Source organism: Danio rerio, chromosome 23 (assembly GCF_049306965.1).
Source record: "Danio rerio strain Tuebingen ecotype United States chromosome 23, GRCz12tu, whole genome shotgun sequence".
Classification (NCBI taxonomy): Eukaryota; Metazoa; Chordata; class Actinopteri; order Cypriniformes; family Danionidae; genus Danio; species Danio rerio.
In genome coordinates, this window is record NC_133198.1 from 23,569,962 (window position 1) to 23,589,478 (window position 19,517).

At 36.5% G+C, this 19,517-nt stretch overlaps 1 protein-coding gene across 4 annotated transcripts; it reads left to right on the forward strand.

The window, feature by feature from the left end:
• The first annotated feature begins 3,905 nt into the window (after positions 1 to 3,905).
• Positions 3,906 to 19,067, forward strand: arhgef3l (Rho guanine nucleotide exchange factor (GEF) 3, like). Of its 4 annotated transcripts, XM_005162074.6 has the most exons (14): positions 3,906 to 4,166; positions 4,239 to 4,310; positions 4,501 to 4,558; positions 4,672 to 4,734; positions 7,467 to 7,511; positions 7,686 to 7,793; positions 10,312 to 10,473; positions 10,922 to 10,984; positions 11,064 to 11,160; positions 11,887 to 11,963; positions 12,118 to 12,375; positions 14,927 to 15,097; positions 15,182 to 15,374; positions 18,195 to 19,067. In XM_005162074.6, exons 2-14 carry the CDS (start codon positions 4,255 to 4,257, stop codon positions 18,440 to 18,442), a joined length of 1,599 nt encoding a protein of 532 aa, XP_005162131.1. In that variant the 5' UTR covers positions 3,906 to 4,166; positions 4,239 to 4,254; the 3' UTR covers positions 18,443 to 19,067.
• Positions 19,068 to 19,517: the final 450 nt, after the last annotated feature.

The following is a 19,517-nucleotide window of genomic DNA, read 5'->3' on the forward strand; positions in this document are numbered from 1 at the left end:
GCTCTAAGGTGTGCTTTGCACTCGCACTACAAGTGTACCACGCCAAAGCCCAACCTAACTGCACTTTGGCACACCTCTTCCAACCAGGCCAGGGCCAGCCAAGTGAAACATGATTGCACCAGATATGGAGCATTCATACTTGTCAATCAAACTGGGAATCGCAAGTGGGCTCTCTGTATAGCATAGTGTGAGTGCACCCTAAGATTGATTAATAAAGCATTATTAAGACGTATGCAATATATTTTGTAGCAAGTAAAAAAAAATGCAACGTGAACTAGCATCATTGATATGCATTTGTCTTTTTTAAACGATGGGAATAAAAACATGAACCAATTGTAAAATGTTACCTAAAATTTAAATATAAAAGACTTAATATTTATAGGCTTTAATGTCTTAATGCATCGCTTTTAACTTCTATTTCTGGAGGTCCACAGCTCTGCAGAGTTTAGCTCCAACCAGCTCCAAATCACATCTGCTTCATAGTATCTAGTAGTCTTGAACACTTTGGTTAGTTGGATCAGCTGATTGATTAGGGTTGGAGGAAAGCTGCAGAACTGTGGCCCTCCATAGTTTCTTGTTTTCAGGTAGTTCCAGTTGTTTTCTGTCTAATCTAAAAAAAAGATAATCTTAAAGAAATTCAAAGAAATTTTCACAGTATGTCTGATAATATTTTTTTCTTCTGGAGAAAGTCTTATTTGTTTTATTTCGGCTTGAATAAAAGCAGTTTTTCATTTTTTAAACACCATTTTAAGGATACAACTATTATCTCCTTTAAGCTACTTTTTGTTTCGACAGTCTACAGAACAATCCATCACTATACAAAAACTTGCCTAATGACCCTAACCTGCCTAGTTACCCTAATCTAGTTAAGCCTTTTAATGTCACTTTAAGCTGTATAGAAGTGTCTTGAAAAACATCTAGTCAAATATTATTTACTGTCATCATGGCAAAGCTAAGATAAATCAGTTATTAGAAATGAGTTATCAAAACTCATTTTAAAACATTAAAACATTTCTATTATGTTTAAAAATGTGTTTAAAAAATCTCTCTTTGTTAAACAGAAATTGGGGGGAAAGAAATTAACAGAGCTAATAATTCAGGGGGTAAATAATTCTGCATTTAAGTGTGTGTGTGTGTGTATATATATATATATATATATATATATATATATATATATATATATATGTGTGTTTGTGTGTGTGTATTACTCTCTTAACACTCCGTAACAGGAGGTGGCGGAATATGCAGTTTTAAAGTTGGTTTGTAAACCCACCTTAAAACCAACAGAAGAAGAAAATTGGCAAAATTAGTGAGAGGGGTCTGAATGCAAACCTGGTGCCGTGCAATCTGAGCTGCATCTAATGCTTTTTAATGAGCTCACCTAACCCCACCCCTAACTCTACACTTCACAGTGACGTCACTTACTCCATTTGAGTGCATTGTGTCTGACATATCTCAGCTTGCATCATAAAGGCTGCATCCAGATGCTAGTGAAATTAGCTTTCACTGCTTTCCACGTCAGGTTAGGGATAGGGTTACTGTTTCACTGTTTCTTACTCTTATGTTGTCACTTTAATGCAATTAAGGCATAAGGATGAATGGAATGGAATGCAGTGTGCGACACCAAATAACTTCCCTTTACAAAAGATTTAAGAGTCCATCAGTTTTACTCATTAAAATCCTTCATTCAAAAGGGCAATTTGAAGTGGACAGTTTTTCGCTCTTCAGTTCGGTTTAACGCTTCAACATGGTGGCCATGAAGGTTCTTTCTTTGAAGTCCAGAGGGTGATCAATCCTGCTTGCGATGCAATACATGTTAACACGCTCGTTCTTCTTAAGGTGAATGATTAAATTTCACATTCTTCATGTTCAAATTTCAATCAAAGTTTCATTGTAAGAAAAAACACATCCAGAAGAGAAATATTGCAGCCTCATTCTGAGCCTAGGCTTGTTGCAACCTTTATCAGGTTAACGCTTTATCTGGAGTAGAATCATGTATGGTAACTTTGCTAATTTCAATGCATGTATTTTATGTTTTATAATATGTTTATACAATATATGTATGATTCAAAGTTCAAAAGTTTTGTTATACTGAATAATGAAGGTGAAATATGGGTTTAACATGCTAAATTATTGTAAAACATGACTTTAATTTTTATGCTGCTTTATAACCATGCTGATAGAAAAATCCACTGTAAATCTTATGACTGGTTTCTGTATTTTGTGAGTTATGGAAGGTTTCCATTTATAAACAGTTATGAATTGCGTCATGAGACCTTGATCTCTGCCCTGTCAACTTTCGATTTAGAAAATTCAACTGCAGTTTAACACGGGGACTTTTATTGTCATTTTATAGAAATAAGTTTGAAAAGAAAAAGAAATAAAGTAAGTCTGTGAAACAACAGAAAAAAGTGTATTTGTACTAGTCATGGGATCATAGCCGGTTTCAAGGTTTACCACAGAAAAGTCACTAGAATTTTCTGTTATGATATTTCTGTCTCGTCTCTGTATGAACAGAGTAGGAGTCTGGTTCACATTTCTGGCAATAAGTCAGATTTGTTTCTAGTGCATGTTGGACTCCGGCAGGGCTGCCTGCCCCTTGTCACCAATTCTATTCTTAATTTTTATGGACAGAATTTCAAGACGCAGCCTTGGGCTGGAGGGGGTCCGGTTCGGGGACCACAAGATTTCATCTCTGTTGTTGGCAGACGATGTTGTTCTGTTGGCTTAGTCAAACATGGACCTTCAGCATGCACTGGGGCAATTTGCTGCCGAGTGTGATGCGGCTGGGATGAGAATCAGCACCTCCCAAGTCTGAGGCCATGGTGCTCCACTGGAAGTTTAAGTATTTCAGGGTTTTGTTCACAAGTGAGGGATGGATGGAACGTGAGATTAACAGGCGGATTGGTGCAGCGGCAGCAGTAATGCAGTTGATGTACTGGTCGGTCTGTTGTGGTAAAGAAGGAGCTGAGCTGAAAGGTAAAGCTCTTAATTTACGGGTCAATCTACGTTCATACTCTCACCTATGGTCATGAGCTTTGGGTCATGACCGAAAGAACAAGATCTCGGATACAAGCGACCGAAATGAGTTTCCTTCGATGGATGGCAGGGCGGACTCTTATGGATAGGGTGAGGAGCTCTGACACCTGGAAGGAGCTCGGAGTAGAGCCGCTGCTCCTCCACATCGAGAGAAATCAGCTGAGGTGGCTCGGGCATCTGTTTCGAATGCCTCCTGGACGCCTACCTAGGGAGGTGTTCCAGGCATGTCCCACCGGGAGGAGGCTTCGGGGAAAACCCAGGACATGCTGGAGAGACTATGTCTCTCGGCTGGCCAGGGAACGCCTTGGGATCCCCCCAAAGGAGCTGGAGGAAGTGTCTGGGGAGTGGGAAGCCTGGGGTTCTCTCCTAAGACTGCTGCCCCTGCAACCCGGCCCCGGAAAAGTGGCAGAAAATTAATGAATGAATGACATTTCTATGGTATATGTAGTTTTGTTTGTTTTTTACATGTTTTTTCTGACTATTTTGCTTTGTTTTTAGCAACAGTATCCCCAGCTAAAAATGATTCTCTGCATAAAAAGCTACTATTCCAAAATATTTAAAATTATTTTTTTAACTATTTAAAAAGGACAGATTTTAAAGCAGTAATCACAATACCGTGTAAAAGTAGTTCTTTTGTATAACACTGATGTCCTGCATTTTGTTTACAGCTCCAAAACATTCAAACCTCATTTCCATGAATAGAAATTGAAACCACTTGTTTAATATTTTTAGTTTGACCCTTTGTTTTTAAACATTTATTAAAGGCCTGCTCTCTGTTGGTTTAACCCCTTTATAGCAGGTTTATGACCACCTTCGATTCACATTTGTCTGTCAGTGATGATCTAATCACCACCATATATTTTCAGAAATGGGTCAGAAGGTCTGGTTTGACTTCCGTCCTCTTCGGCATTGGAGTTATGTACGGTTGCTGTCATTACACAGAGAGGCTCAGGGATCTGTCAGAGACGTTAAGAGAGCTGCTGGTGTGGCTTCATTCTGCCTAACAACAGGAAGTACACTTTTTTTCTTGCACAGGATGTGGTTTCAGACATGCAAGTGTAAGAGGAAGAGGGGAGGGCTGGGAGAGAGTGCACATCTACTTTATGCTCTTTGAAAAGTTGGAACAGGTGCTTTTAAGATTTATGGTCTGATTTTTATTGTCATACTTTGTTATTTATCGTCACTTCTTGTCGTATAAGAACGTCTGAAGATGCTATGAGAGAGGAAAAGATGGAGCCTGAAGAGACGGAGGTTGATTTATCATCTTCCTGGTATGACTTTATTTTTAAAATAAATGAATATATTGAGAGATTTTATAAATGTAAGACTTTTTTTTAAGTTCATCATTTTGATGACTTCTTGTTCACTAAAATTGTTTAACATTCGTTAATATTAATTAATTTGTTGATCAGTCCTAAAATAATGTCTTTTCAGTGATCATTTCATTTGGTTCTCATTCAGGTCTCCTATTACTAGAGAAAGACTCCTCACATGTGCCAACTTGTCAGATTTTGCCGGGGTAAGATTCATTTCGCTTATAAATCATTCACAAAAATTGGACAGGCCTTGCACTGTAGGTCTTGATCCTTTTGAGGGACTCCAATATATGTTATCTGTTCGTTTTCTGAGCAGAAGAAAAGAAAACAAGACCCAAGTAGTGATGCTGAGAATTCAGCCCGAATCTTGGAGGACTGTGTAAGTTGTTATCTACGATATAAGATACAACATGTCTGTGGTACAAACAAAAAAAGTACAAGTTTTGAAATTGTCTTATACTTGACGTTTGAATGTCATCATTTGAGCATCTGTTACAAAACAGCCGCAATGTTTCCTGTTAGTCTGTGTTGAGATGATCTATAGATGATCTACTGAGCGGTTAAAGCTCTACTCTTTGAGCTTTTACTCAATCATTGAATGTTTTGTGATGTTTAATAGACATCGATTTAACAGTTGAATAAAATTGAAAGATGGTCTGCTTGTTTGTGCTTGACGCCGGAAACTTGTGAAGACCAGGTGACCACATAAAAATCCATGGCTTTCTTGTTCTATTACAAAAGACAGATATAGTCAGAGATATATTTCACGAGAACTTATGAACGGTGGCATTACGAGAATTAAGTCATGCTCAGCAGTGAGTAAAAAGCTGACAGAAAAAAAAAAAAGCTTTACAACTTAGTTTCCTGTCTAAGTTTGTTACTTGCACACACACACTCCTCTCGTTGCATTTTTTTTTTACAACAAACAACTCTTTGGGACCTGAAATTAAACTTTATTAAAATATGAATTAAAAATAAACCTTTTAATATAAGGTGTAATATGGCATGGCTCAAATACTGTTCAGACCAATCAACATCTGGAAAGAGTTTTCTCAAGTGTAAATGGCCTGCTTTATGTCTTAGTGGGGATTTATTTTTAGATTAAACTTAATGTGTCCTGAGTACGTTTTTTTTCCCGTATATCTCTGAAATCTAGTCAAAGGTTTTATATTGAGGAAAAGTAAAAAATGAATGTGGTCTTGTGACATCTACTACTTTTTATAAGTTTAAAGGCAAATGTAGTACAAAACAAACAAACATTTGATCTGTGCACATTGCTTTGTACATATATTTAAACTTTTTTCCAGTGATGAGCATTGTAACCTATCACACACATTTCATTTGAATGCAGTGGCCATTCAGATGTCTTATTCACTGTTTTAAATTATGAAGTTTTGTTGAGTGTGTGCACTCAATGACTGAATTTAATTGTAAATGAGGTGCAGATGAAAATGTTAGTTCTGCATGTAGACTGACGTCATGTCATTAAATTATTATAGCTTTTATGTAATGAATAATCAATGTCTTAATTTTTATTTTTTTATTTTAAAAGCACAAAAACTGAGTCAAAGAAGCATCGGAAGCGAAGTTATAGACAAATTAAATCTAACAACACAATATTTGACAATTTTTAGTCATTTATGACTTGTTAGATCACCTAGTCCCTCTTTTAAACCAGTCAGAGATGGCCCACATGCGAAAGATTGTGTATGTGCATGTAAATGATACTGAAGGATGATTCAAAGATGATTCCTTGGATTGACAATTTTTTTAAGTTAAGTGGTAGTAAACAATTTATTTTGGCTGAATTTAACCTTTTCATGCGCACAATCACACCAGTGTGATCAGCCTTGGTTGGTTTCTGAAGCACATAATCACACCTGTGTGATTGGATTATTTGGAGTGCACATCATCAACTGCTAAAATTTGAATCTGATGGTGCTTACTGATGCACGGAAAGAGGCCACAGTGCCACAAAAATTATGCTATTTTGACATTAGTATCCTCAACTGTATCCCATCTAGAGTTCACCATGCTGCAGGATAGGGTGAAGTCTAGATGGGATACAGTTGAGGATGCTCACGTCAAAATAGCATAATATTTTTGACGTTGTACAACACATTTTTTACGTTACCATAAGGGTTAAGTTTAGGGTTGAGGTAGGGGTAGACGCTAAAAAAATACAATTAATGCGTTCTAAAAAAAAACATGCAAGAGGGTCAGCTGGATGAAAAACTCACGCGTGAAAGGGTTAAACAAACAAGTTAAGTTGAACATTACTAAACTAAATTTGTTTAAATTCAACCCATTTAAATTGTTTGCAAAATTTTTGCTGAAATCATTTTTTTCAGTGCACAGGCATATCTAATAGCTCATAGTAACATGTGTTAGCTACATCTTCGCAAAATATTTCAAGCATATTTGCAAATTTGTCTTCATTGGCTCCCTGGTCAAGCACACAATGCTATGGTTAATACTAATGTTTGAGGAAAGCACATTGATTTCAAACTGTGATCAAATTTGGCTATGCATTAAATGATTTGGTAACACTTTAGATTAGGTTACCATTCAAGGTATTAACAAACCATTAGCTAACAATACTAGCTTTATAACCTGCTAATTATTTGCTTATTAATAGTTAGCAAGGTAGAAGTCTGGTTTAGGTTTTTTTGGTTAAGATTAGGGTTGTAGAATAAGATCATACTTTATAACTACTAATGAACAGTTAATATCTTAATAACAGGCAGGTAATAAGCCAGTAGTTAATAGCATGAATTGTGATGTACTCTAAAGTGTTACCAATGATGTTATTGCACACCTTCCAGCCAATCAGAATCAAGAATTTCAACAGACCATGGAATAAAATGAATTACACTACATATATTTTAGTTTAGTCATATTTTACAATTAAAATCTAGATCTGTGACAAGCTAACAGCATCAAGCAAAACTTTAATAGCACACGTAAAAAAGTTCCTTCATACCCTCTGAATTGTGTGTGACTGTATTTATATTTACTGAGATTTGGTGGAATAAGCTTTTACATATATGTGTGTTTCATCTGATTGGTTGTGGTTGCGCTTATTTGTGCTATGCTACACGTCTCTTTCAGGAAGAAGATGACTTTCCCATCAGCGACCACATGCAAGATTCTGAGGTACAGAGTTAAATATGCATCATTCTTCTTGTGCATTTGTGCTGAACACAATGATTCATCTAATCAAAACATCACAGTCAGAACTCTTGGTTATGCATGCTAATGATGCAAGTCTTAATGGTACATGAAGTTCATTTTAACCTTAGCTTTCATTCTCTCTTGCCCTCATATAAGGGTCCATGTAATAAAAGAGTCAAGCCAGTGGATAAAGGTGCTTCAGTCACTGGGATCATAACCCCAGTGAAGACCCCTGCTCTCAAACGCTTGGGCCAGTCCATACAGGTGAGTTATTTACACACACACATCACTGTTCATGCAGTCAGTCAGCATCCATCTCAGCCATTTAAAATGTTTAACCTTCTCTTAGTTTAACAATAAAGTTTGTTATCGCAGTGCCTTGCTTGGTGTTTGTGAAGTCCATACTATTAGTCTGAATAAAGGTCAAGCACTAGCAGAGAATGATCTTAACAGTTGTTTGAAATTGATTTCTAAAAATATAGATGTGTTTGTTTCTATTTTATTGAATAAAATCAGAAAGAGCAGGAATAAATATCTGCTCATGGTCATGCAGGGTACAAAGCACATCAAAAATGTTTTCATTTATCTTGTTTTCATTTATGATATTCAATATCTTACACAAAGTTATTACTTTACTCTAATTTTATGCTTTATTTTTTAGAATTATATATTTAATATGTTGAAGTTCTGCACAACTTTACTACTATAAAAAGACCTCAAAAGATGATAAAATAAACGTTTATGCATTCTATAAGTGTGGTTACTGATCTATATTAGAAAAAGAAAGTACATTTCATTTGTAGTTATCAACAAACATAAAATGTTTTAAACATTACGTTACAGGAGGTTAAACATTGAATTATATATATTTAATTCACACATTTATATATTCAATTCAATTCAATTCAATTCAGCTTTATTTGTATAGCGCTTTTACAATGTAGATTGTGTCAAAGCAGCTTCACATAAATGGTCATAGTAATTGGAACAGTGTGGTTCAGGTTTTAGTGTTTAAGTTCAGTTCAGTTCAGTTTAGCTCTGTTCAGTGTGATTTAATCATTACTGAGAGTTCAAACACTGAAGAGCAAATTCATCGATGTGTAGCTCTACCAATCCTGAACCATGCGAGGCAGTGGCGACAGCGGAGTCACTGCTATATATATATATATATAGCAGTGTACATGTAATTATGTTGTTAAATGATTGAAATACTTTAATACATACTTAAATAACTTAAAGTCTGCATGAAATAATATTTTATGTATAATAATTATATAATAATATAATTATAATTATCATAATCTTTTCGATATTTATTTCGCTAGCTCACACTGTTTTTCCTCAGGTAAATAATTCATCTATAGAATTTAATCCACTGAAAAGTCATTGTTTGTTGGTAATCCTTAAACAAAATCTACCTTACCTTTTGCTTCCATGTTTGGAGTGGTGAACCTTCAGTTGACGCCAACCTGAGAGCTTCTCTTGCTAATGCATATTAATACCCTCAATGATGCACAAAATAAAAGCCCCCCTCCTACTCAATATCCAGTTTCAGTTGGAGCTTTGAGGTACATCAACATACTGAAATAAAAGTCTCAGCAACTTCCGGTTCATGTAGACTTTAAAGCAAAGTCATTTGTTTTACCTTTAAATTAAGGTTTCGGCCCAACAAGAATGTGTGGAATTTCCTGTACTACATGAACAAATAAACACACATTCATATATAAGGCAAGGCAAGCTTATATAGCACATTTTACACATTAATTGATCTAAATTGCTTTATAATAATACAAATTAATTAAATAGTGCGTTGGCTGAGAGAGTTTAACGTGCTGCAATTTAAGAAAACACAGGCAATTACAGAAAACACCAGCAAATTAAGAAAAGATCTTCATCCTTTTGACAACACACATGCTGCAAATCGTCACAATGCAAACACATTTTGTAAAAACGCGCTGCATTTTCACACAACACTTTCAAATAGCTCGGAACACAACAAAAATGTTTCAAAGGGACCATAAAAGTGACAGACCCAACTATTTACGTTATTTAGGCTAATAAAATACACAAGACTGGGGAATCAGGATGTTAAAATTAACAGTCAATAAACTCACCTGTCAAAGATCACCTACAACTTTACAGTAATAGTGACGTTTTTGGGTCTCCTTGAATCATTTTCATTGTGCTTCAATGTTTTTGCAAGTGTTGTGAGAAAATGCAGTGTATTTTATTAATTTGTTTGTGTTAATGCAGAAATTTGTGTTGTGAGGATTTGCAGCATGTGTGCTGTCAAACGAATAAAGATCTTTTCTTAATTTGCTGGTGTTTTTTGCAATCAGCCACCATAAAAAATATATTCAAAATATTAAAATATTAATTAGTATTTAAAAACATTATATGTATAAACTGAAATATATAATAAGGTATAAAATACCATGCTTACATCAACATAACGTAACCTAACACAACACAACACAACACAGCATAACGTAACGTAACATAACGTAAATATATGTTATGTATAATTAAATATGATGAAGACCTCTAGTGAGTCCCAGTTGGTGTACTTCTATGCTGTTTTTTTTTTTGTATAAAAAATGCAAATATTGAATTGATACAGACAAACCCAAAAAGAAACATATATATATTTAAATACCCAGATATTTCATTTAACAAAAACAAACAAAAAAAGTGTGCATAGTCTGTGAGTGTGTGTTGTGTCATTTGTGATATATTTGTGTTACATTTGTGTATGTGTTTGTGCTTGGATTTTACTCCTCAGCGTTCTATCAGTTTCCGAACAGAGGCCCGGCCATTGCCTCCAATGCCAAGATCCCGTCAAAAGGCTTCTTCATTCCCTCGACGGCGGAGCAGTCAGCTGTGGAGTGACACGGTGGACAACATGAGCCATGAGCTCAGCACTAAAGAGATCAAACGACAAGAGGTGTGATAACAGCGTTAGATTAATGCCACAACACAGACTAATGTGTCAAAGTCAATTCTTTATTTTGTGCATTTTGTAATTCTAAATTACCTTACAGATTATATTTATCATATTTGGCCTTTAATTACGAGCATCAAACTAGTAACTTTGGCCCATGCACCTTTAAATTCTTTTAAAAAAGCTTTCTGTCTTTACAACCGTAGTTGTGAAACAGGAAGTGAGCTGGTATACGAGGCCATGTTCTCTATTTCAGTGTCAGTATTTCCTCTGAAACACAAGCTCTACCACACAGCACTGCCAAACTGACTGGTAACTTGTGACAGTAGTGCAGTTATAAATGTGTGTGTATGCATGTTTGCGGTCTTCCTGCACAAGGTTTCATAAGGTTACAACTACCTGTGCACATTTTCCTGTGCATTAATGTAATATTTATTCTCTTCATCTCCAGGTAATCTACGAATTAACCCAGGGTGAGAAACAGCTCATAGAGGATCTAAGCCTCGTAAAAAAGGTTCGTCCAGGAGTTCAGCTGATTTATTTATTTCTACTGTCCTAAATGAGAAGGATTTTAATTTGGACTGTTCTCTCAGGTGTACTATGAGCCTATGCTGAAGTTAGACATCATGACAGAAAGTGAGCTGGGACAGATATTCGGGACGCTTGATTCTTTAATTCCCCTTCATGAAGGTAAATGTTTCTTTGAGAATGTTTCTTCATTTATTCACTAAGGCCTTCTTTCAGATGTACATAACAAATTTTTAATTAGATACCCAAGTCTCGCAGTCATTGACTTTCACTGGAATTGTGTCATTTAACAGACCCTTGTTGATAAAACTAGGTTAAATACTGGGCTTTTATAGCTATAAGAACCAGCAGATCAAATTATCCTAATGTGTTTATTTTCATGAAACTTAAATTTCCTTATTATGGTGGGCATATCCTTTATTTTCACATCCCAATGTTGACAGGTATGATTGTTCAACCATGACACATACCTACTAGAGACATTAATCCTTGTCCAGGGTTTGCGCTTTTTCTCTTCTAAAGTTATGAGCAACAAAAACATTTTATTAAGTTAAAAATAGACTGTGGTATTACATTGCTTTGTGGCAACCCTTGATAAAGCAGGGAATAAGCTGAAGTAGACTGAATGAGTGAGTACAATAGAGTGTGCTCAGATGTTTGTTTGTTTGTACATCTTTAGTAGTTTGTAGTTGTGTGTATTCCATCTCCTCTGTTTCTTTCCTGCTTTTTGAAAACCCCTGTGAAAAAAATAATCTGCACAAAAACAATTGCACACAAAAGCACATGCGAAACCTGTGTGTAATTTTTTTCATTATTACAAAAAATCCTGGAAAAATAATTTGTCTGATTTTGACTATGGTATTTACTAGTATTTGCTTGTCTGTTCAGATCTTTTAGTTCGTCTTGAAGGGCTTCGTGGAGCTGAGAAGACTGTGCAAGAAGTCGGGCCAACCATGATGGATTGGGTCAGTCTTACATTAAGTAGAAAAAAATAGATGTGATCAGTCTTTTTTGAAGCATTTTCCGCTCCTCTATTGGAAGCAATACTCTAAATGTTCACTCACATAACTTCAAGGGAGCATCTGCTGTTGTTATAAGCTCTTTGATCTCCTTTCGTAGTTTCCCTGTCTGGAGGCGTATATCACATACTGTTGTAACCAGGTTGGGGCAAAAGCTCTGCTTGATCAGAAGAAGCAGGACAAACGGGTTGAGCAGTTCTTGCGGCTGTGCCAGGAGTCATCCTTTAGCAGAAAGCTGGACCTGTGGAACTTTCTGGACTTGCCTCGCAGCAGGCTGGTGAAATACCCTCTGCTGCTGAAGGAGATTCAGAAGAGCACTCCACTTGATCATCCGGATGAGGATGCACTGCCACAGGCTGTGAGTTTTGCCAAAAATACTTAAAGGTTCACGAAACCTTCGAGTACTTTTTTGAGATTTTAATAGAATTGTGTTTGTTGAGCATCAGTTAAGACAACGTTAGCACCTGTTAGCTTTAATTGTGGGAAAAACTAAAAAATGTTTCCATGATCAACAGGGTTTATTGCATGTTTTTCCCTGCAGTGCTGTCAGGGCAGATACAGCAAAGCTGTTTGTGTCCAGCAAGCACTTTGGTCGGGAGAGCAGTTCGAGAATTGGAGAATCGCGGACGTTGTCTTTTATCAGGAGTTCGTTCACATTTAGACACATCACCATGCTGCTGTGTTTGCCTAAATCCTCTAGATTACCAGCAGGGCTAATGGTTGAAATAGGCCGGTCAGGAGACCTGCTGCACTGAGTCTGCATTCAGACCCGGGGATTGAGGGAAAAGTCCTCATTTATAATGTTTTATATGAACACGATTATCTTTATAATGATATGAATAGTGGTTATCTGTATATGAAATTATGAATAACAAATGTAGCAGGGCATTAAATCACTTTTTATTTTCTTTGCATTTTAACTTTGTAAACTATAAAATCATGCGTCTCCACACAGTGTGTGTCTCATTTTGTGAGCTAACTGACAACAACAGTTGTTCGCTCACCTCCTTCTCCCCTGCTGGCCACACCCACTCCTGCCCTTTGCTCGCGGAGCTCCATGCCTATTATGATGCATCTTTTGAAAAAATTATGAGGTAGACCTGAACCGAAGGTGTGGGGTGTCATGACCCTTTAAAGGTCCCATGAAATTAAAATAAGGTTTTTTTTTAGATGTTAGTTTTAGTCTGTTAGTTTTAAGGATATCTATTAGCTAGTGTGCTCCAAAATTCGTGTTTAGAAAATATAAACTAATAAAAACTTTTATTTAGATTTTATCTAATTTGACTTTGATTTAAAGGTCTCATGAAGTGCTTTGAAATGTGCACATTAATCCGATGTTTGACATAATCTCTACTGAAAAATTAAGAGAGGATGGGACAAAGAGTAGCTCCTCCCCTTTTAAAAATAAACAGCCAATAGCGTTTAAAATTGCCGCTACAGATTGTTTACGTTTGCTGTGAGGAATCATTTCATAACGCAGAATAGTTTAAGTGTCAGGGGTGGATGACGTCAAACTCTGGGGTCATTTTCTTTCGTGTTTGACTGACCTTGACAGCTAAGATCTTACCGTGTGACATGAGAGCCATGTTCGTGCAGTCTCACATGCTACAATCATTCAGGATTATAAAAAAATCTCACAGTGTGAGCCGACCTTAATATGCAAAAAAAAAAAAAAAAACAGCCAATAGCGTTTCATGTGTAAACATCAGTTTTTTACACATCACCTCATACTTCAGTTTTTTAACAAATCTTTACCAGTCGAGCTCAAGCACTCTTACTGGTGAGCTGTGATAAAAACGAAACGCTATTGGCTGTTTATTTTTAAAAGGGGAGGAGCTACTCTGTGTCCCACTTTCTCTCTTTTCAGTTTAGGTTACGCCAAAAATCTGATTAAAATGCACATTTCAAAACAGTTGACGGGACCTTTAAATCAAATCAAATGAAATAAAATTAAATAAAAATGGAAAACTGAAAAAAAACAAAGTTACTAAAACTGTAAGTAAAATAAAAAATTAAAGCAAAAAATCTAAAAATGAAAGTGAACATAGTTTAAATATGACTAAATACTGATTTAATTTGTCAATAAATTACTGTTTTTAAATTAATAGATTTTCAATGATTCAACAACTTGTTACCTCTGACAATTGCAATTCCATTTTCTTGCAGTCAATTCTAATTCTTTATTTTGCATTTCAGGTCTTACATTGATAAATAAACTGACTATTGTCAAATAGTTTTTTTTATTCAGTTTTTTTTATTTTTTATTCTTTAAAATATCACGGTATTACAGTATTGTAATTACTGCTCTAAAATAAGTGACGTGGTGGCGCAGTAGGTAGTGCTGTCGCCTCACAACAAGAAGGTCGCTGGTTCGAGCCTCTGCTGAGTCAGTTAGTATTTCTGTGTGGAGTTTACATGTTCTCTCCGCGTTTATAAGTAAATTGGGTAGGCTAAATTGTTCGTAGTGTATGTGTTTGAATGAGAGTGTATAGGTGTTTCCCCATTGATGGGTTGCAGCTGGAAGGGCATCCACTGTGTAAAACATATGCTGGATAGGTTGGTGGTTTATTTCGCTGTGATGTCCTCAGATTGATAAAAGGACTAAGCCGAAAAGAAAATGAATGAATGAATGAATTTACATTTGGAACAGTAAACATGTCAGCCTACATAATTAAAATAAACGTTGTGTTCTGCTACATTTAATAATTTACAAAACACAGATTTTTTTTACAACACATAAAAAAAAAACCTGTACACGTACCTTAGAAACAGGATAACAGAATTTTTTTGTGGTTTTAAAACCTTGACTTTTTCAAATCTCCGTATACCTTGAAACCGGATATCGTCCCATGCCTATAGTGTATGAATAAAATAATTTAGTAGTGCTCTTTTTTATCTTGTTATCTTAGATGGAACTTATCCAAAGGATTATAACAGAAGTAAATCTTAAAACTGGAGAGGCTGAGTGTCAGTTTTACAGACGGGGGCTTTGCTACGCAGAAGACAGTCAGAGGGTTGCAGAAATCCAGGCTTCTCGTTTTTTATACTGTCACGGTGAACTGAAGAGTACGAAAGGACAGGTAAATGTTATCTTTCCAACAACTGTATAATAGACCATTGCAGTGTTTTCAGTTTTTAACTTCTTCTCACTGACATTTTTGTAGAAACTGCATGTGTTCCTCTTTGAGCTGGTGCTGGTTTTGACCCGGCCAGTGGCACAGGACAGGGAAGGGCCAGTCCAGTTCCAGGTGTATCGTCAGCCCATGCCCGCTGCTCACCTGCACCTGGAGGACCTGCCTGATGGAGAGCCAAGCAGTTCGGGGTCCTTTCGGGGAGCCTTTACAGGCAATGATAAAGGTATTATAATTATTATTATTTGATTTTTTTCCAAGCATATGACTGTCATGTGTATGTTTTGTTTTGTTTTCAGTTGTTTCCCTGTTCCTGTTCTCATTGGTACTTTGTTATTGTGGTTCCTGCTTTGTGCAATTTACTTGTTCTGTCATAATGTTTGAATCCATGTGAATTTAATACTAGAATACAGAGGCAGTCATTTGGACCATTTTCAAATTTTGTAAGGTAATAACTTTATTAAAATAAAACCCATGTATAATTATAATACCCTGACTGACCTCCTAAATGCGCTTGTTTCATTCTAACATGATTTAATTAAAATTCAAAACCAAAAAAAATTTCAGAGTAGCAGCAAATAGAAAGCAAGGTTTAGCATTTCAAAGACATGTACTTCTGGAGTGTGACCAGCTTTAGACCCTACTGCAGTCTTCGGGCCTGAGCCCACTATGAAACCTCTTCTGTTGTCTGAGTCCGGTTTTCATTCCTGAGCCAAAGTCCATCACGGAAGCCGGCAAGGTGTCAGAGTCAACTTCATCATCCATCCCAGAGGGAGTTCTTGAGTAAGAGGGCATGTCATTGTGTGCTATACTCCCTGCACTGATGGTGTACTGCACCCACTGCCCAAACAAACGTTAATAATCCTGGACACTATTATTCCAACAAGTCTCCTTCATCACTAGTTCCAAGTCTTCTTTGTTGCCACTGTTTGTACCCTGCACCAAGTCTCTTTTATAATTACTGGTTGTACCAAGCTCCAAATCTTTTTCATTCCCGTCTGGTCCCGGCAATCTCCAAGTGTCTCTAACTGCATGTGATCTCTTACAGCCTCGCTCCTTCTCCTTGTCTGCCAATGCCATCCAATTTCTCACCTGTTTCTGCGGGGTTTAGTTTATCTTTCAGTGGCTCTGTCCAATTACTTGCACACCTTACTTTTATATATTACAGTTATTCTTTAGGTAAACATTGAATCCTTGCAAGTTAATCCACCAAATTCACTTTTTTGTTAAGGTTTGGCCATTTGCTTCTGTGTTTGGAGTGTCAATACTTCTCTGTTGATGTCAGTTTGACTGCTTCAGCCACATTATTCTTAATCATGCCCCTTTTTTATTAGTTTGCTCTGAGGAAATGATGCACAAATAGAAATCTCACCCCCTACTCAATATTCCATTTCAGCCTGATTCCACTCCAATTTTTGATGGCCCTTCCCTCCATCTCATACCCCCGCATATACAGTTAGGCCCATAAATATTTGGACATCGACACAATTCTAACATTTTTGGCCTTATACACCAACACAATGGATTTTAAATGAAACAAGGTGTATCAAGTAAACACTGTAGGAATTACAACAGTTTGCGAAAATATTTGGTCAGAATAATAATTATACATCAAACTTTCACTTTTTAATGATTGGTTGCAAATCCTTTGCAGTCAATTACAACCTGAAGTCTGGAACGCATAGACATCACCAGACGCTGAGTTTCATTCCCGATGGTGCTCTGCTAGGCCTTTACAACAACTGTCTTCAGTTCCTGTTTGTTCTTGGAGCATTTTCTCTTCAGTTAATTTGGATTTTGGTCAGGTGATTGACTTGGCCATTGCATAACGTTCCACTTCTTTCCCTTCATTTTATTTACATTCCACTTCTTTCTCTTTGGTGTTTCTGAGCTCATTGGTTGGTTCTTTCGTTTTAAGAATGTTAAAACACTTGTTTTGGCCATGCCTAATTTTTTTTTCTATGTCTCTGGTGAGTTTGTTTTGTTTTGTCAGCCTAATGATGGCTTGCTTAACTGATAGTAACAGCTCTTTGGATCTCATCTTGAGAGTTGACAGTAACAGATTCCGACTGCAAAATTACTCTGAAATGAACTTAAAATGAACTCTGGACCTTTTACCTGCTCATTGTAATTGGGATAATGAGGGAATAACACACACCTGACCATGGAACAGTTTAAATGCCAATTGTCCAATTACTTTTGGACCCTTAACAAGTGGGAGGCACATATGCAAACTGCTGTAATTCCTACAGCGTTCACCTGATTTGTATTTAAATACCCTCAAAGTCTGGAGTGAAAGCACATCTTGTTTGTGTCATTTCAAATCCATTGTGTTGGTGTATAGAGCCAAAAATGTTAGAATTGTGTCATGTAGGTTGCTAGAGAGGACATATGAATCTAAAAATGAAATTTGGTATGTCTATGTAAGTGTCCCCCATTCAAGTGGAACTCGGTTTAAAATGCCAGCGGGGATTCCCCTGAGGGGAAGTGCTAAAGGAAAGTTTGCGAGTGTGTGTCTAAAAGTGGAGTGGAACCCAGCCTCAGTGGGAAGTACGTCACCATACTAAACTAAAAGTCATCTTCATGCAGACCTTAATAGTTAATTACATATATAGGCTATAGTTGTTCATTTTAATATAATAATAATGTTCTCCCCATGTTCTCATGGGTTTCCTCCGGGTGCTCCAGTTTCCCCCACAGTCCAAAGACATCCACTATAGGTGAATTGGATGAAATATATTGGCCATAGTGTGTGAATGTATTGGTGTTTCTCAGTACTTGGTTGTGACTGGAAGGAAATCCGCTGTGTAAAACATATGCCAGAGTAGTTGGTGGTTCATTCCGCTGTGGGGATGAATCAGGGACTTTGCCGAAGGAAAGTGAATGAATGAATAAATGATCAATGAAAATATTATTTTATAGCATTGTGTTTATCTTTTGGATTGATATTTGATTTCTCTCTTTTTATTTGAAATTGGAAACTTTTTTGGTCTTTGTTGTTTTCACATTGTTCTAATTCCACATTTTCTTCTGCTGTTCCCTGCAGTGAAGAACTGTTTCCGTGTCAGCACCACAGGACGCTCCAAATCTCAATCCCACAGCCTGCAGGCTAATGACTCCTTCAATAAGCAGCAATGGATTTCATGTCTGCGGCAAGCAATGGTCCAGTCACGGGACAGACAGGCTCAAAGCAGTCCATGCAATCCAAATGAGCGTTTAAGCCCTGAGCCGGCACTCTATAACAACATCGCTGAACTCACCATTAACTCTGATGTGGATATGCCCGACACATAGACCTGGGCTTCTGCTGCTCTCCAGTCTTATAATTTATCCACAAACACTTCCAATGTGATTGTGACCGTGACAGCCGACTTTCTCAAGACGAATGAAATCGCGCAGTTGCTGTTTCACACCCAGTGTTGAAACTGTGAGAATCGTATCATGTAGCTATATTTGTATACTTCATATTTAGATGTTTTTTGGTGTGGAATGTCTCATGGAAGGAATATATTTTCTATTAGATTTATGCCTCTTGCTTTAAGCGGTTTATTTTTTTATGTGTGATATTGGTTGCATGAGTGGTTAATGGCATATGTGAATATCTATTTGAATAGTGATTCTCTATTTGAATCTCATCTGGTAGGTACAGAAACAACAATATTTGTGCAATCTGAACGGTAACTATAGTTATATGCAGCCAGGCTTTTTGTTATTGCACTTTGGCGGCGTTAGGGCTAATATTACTGCTTTTATTGATATTAGCTGAATGTATTGATGTTAGCTGAATGCTTATTTCACCATTTCTCTTAATTTAAAGGAACCCTGAGCCATTTACAAACAAGGGATTTGTTCCCACTTTCCTGTCAGTGCATAATCGTTACCGTTTTGTATCAATAAACTGACAACTTCCTTAAATATGGACCGGTTTAATTATTATTATTTTTTAAACAGTTTACACGATTAACATTTACTTTTAAATGTAATATGCCCTGTTTTTTTTACTGTAGGACAGTTATGCGGGATGTTACTGTATTTTAAAGTTGTAGTGTGAAAATGACTGTATTTTACAGTATAAACAGTACTGTAAATACACACACAGCAAGATGAATGGTGCTGTTATAGTAAATACAGTATTTGGCTGTAATTTATTTACAGTAAGTTACTGCCAAAGTGTCACCAGTGACTTACTGTAGATTCTACTGGAAATTGTTAGCAGTGTATTTCTCATTACATGTTAATTTTGGAAAGTCATGTTCTATAAATGTGCATACATTCTACATTCCACTGGTTTTCCCAATAGTAGGCTAAGACATTTTGTCACATAATATTAAATAAAATGCATGTATGATTTAAATCTTATTTTGCAACT

Coding starts and splice junctions, on each gene's coding strand:
- arhgef3l (XM_005162074.6), top strand. CDS start 4,255: ATGAGAGAGGAAAAGATGGAGCCTGAAGAGACGGAGGTTGATTTATCA. Junction 4,311..4,500: donor GTTGATTTATCATCTTCCTG/GTATGACTTTAT, acceptor GTTCTCATTCAG/GTCTCCTATTACTAGAGAAA. Junction 15,375..18,194: donor CTTTACAGGCAATGATAAAG/GTATTATAATTA, acceptor TGTTCCCTGCAG/TGAAGAACTGTTTCCGTGTC.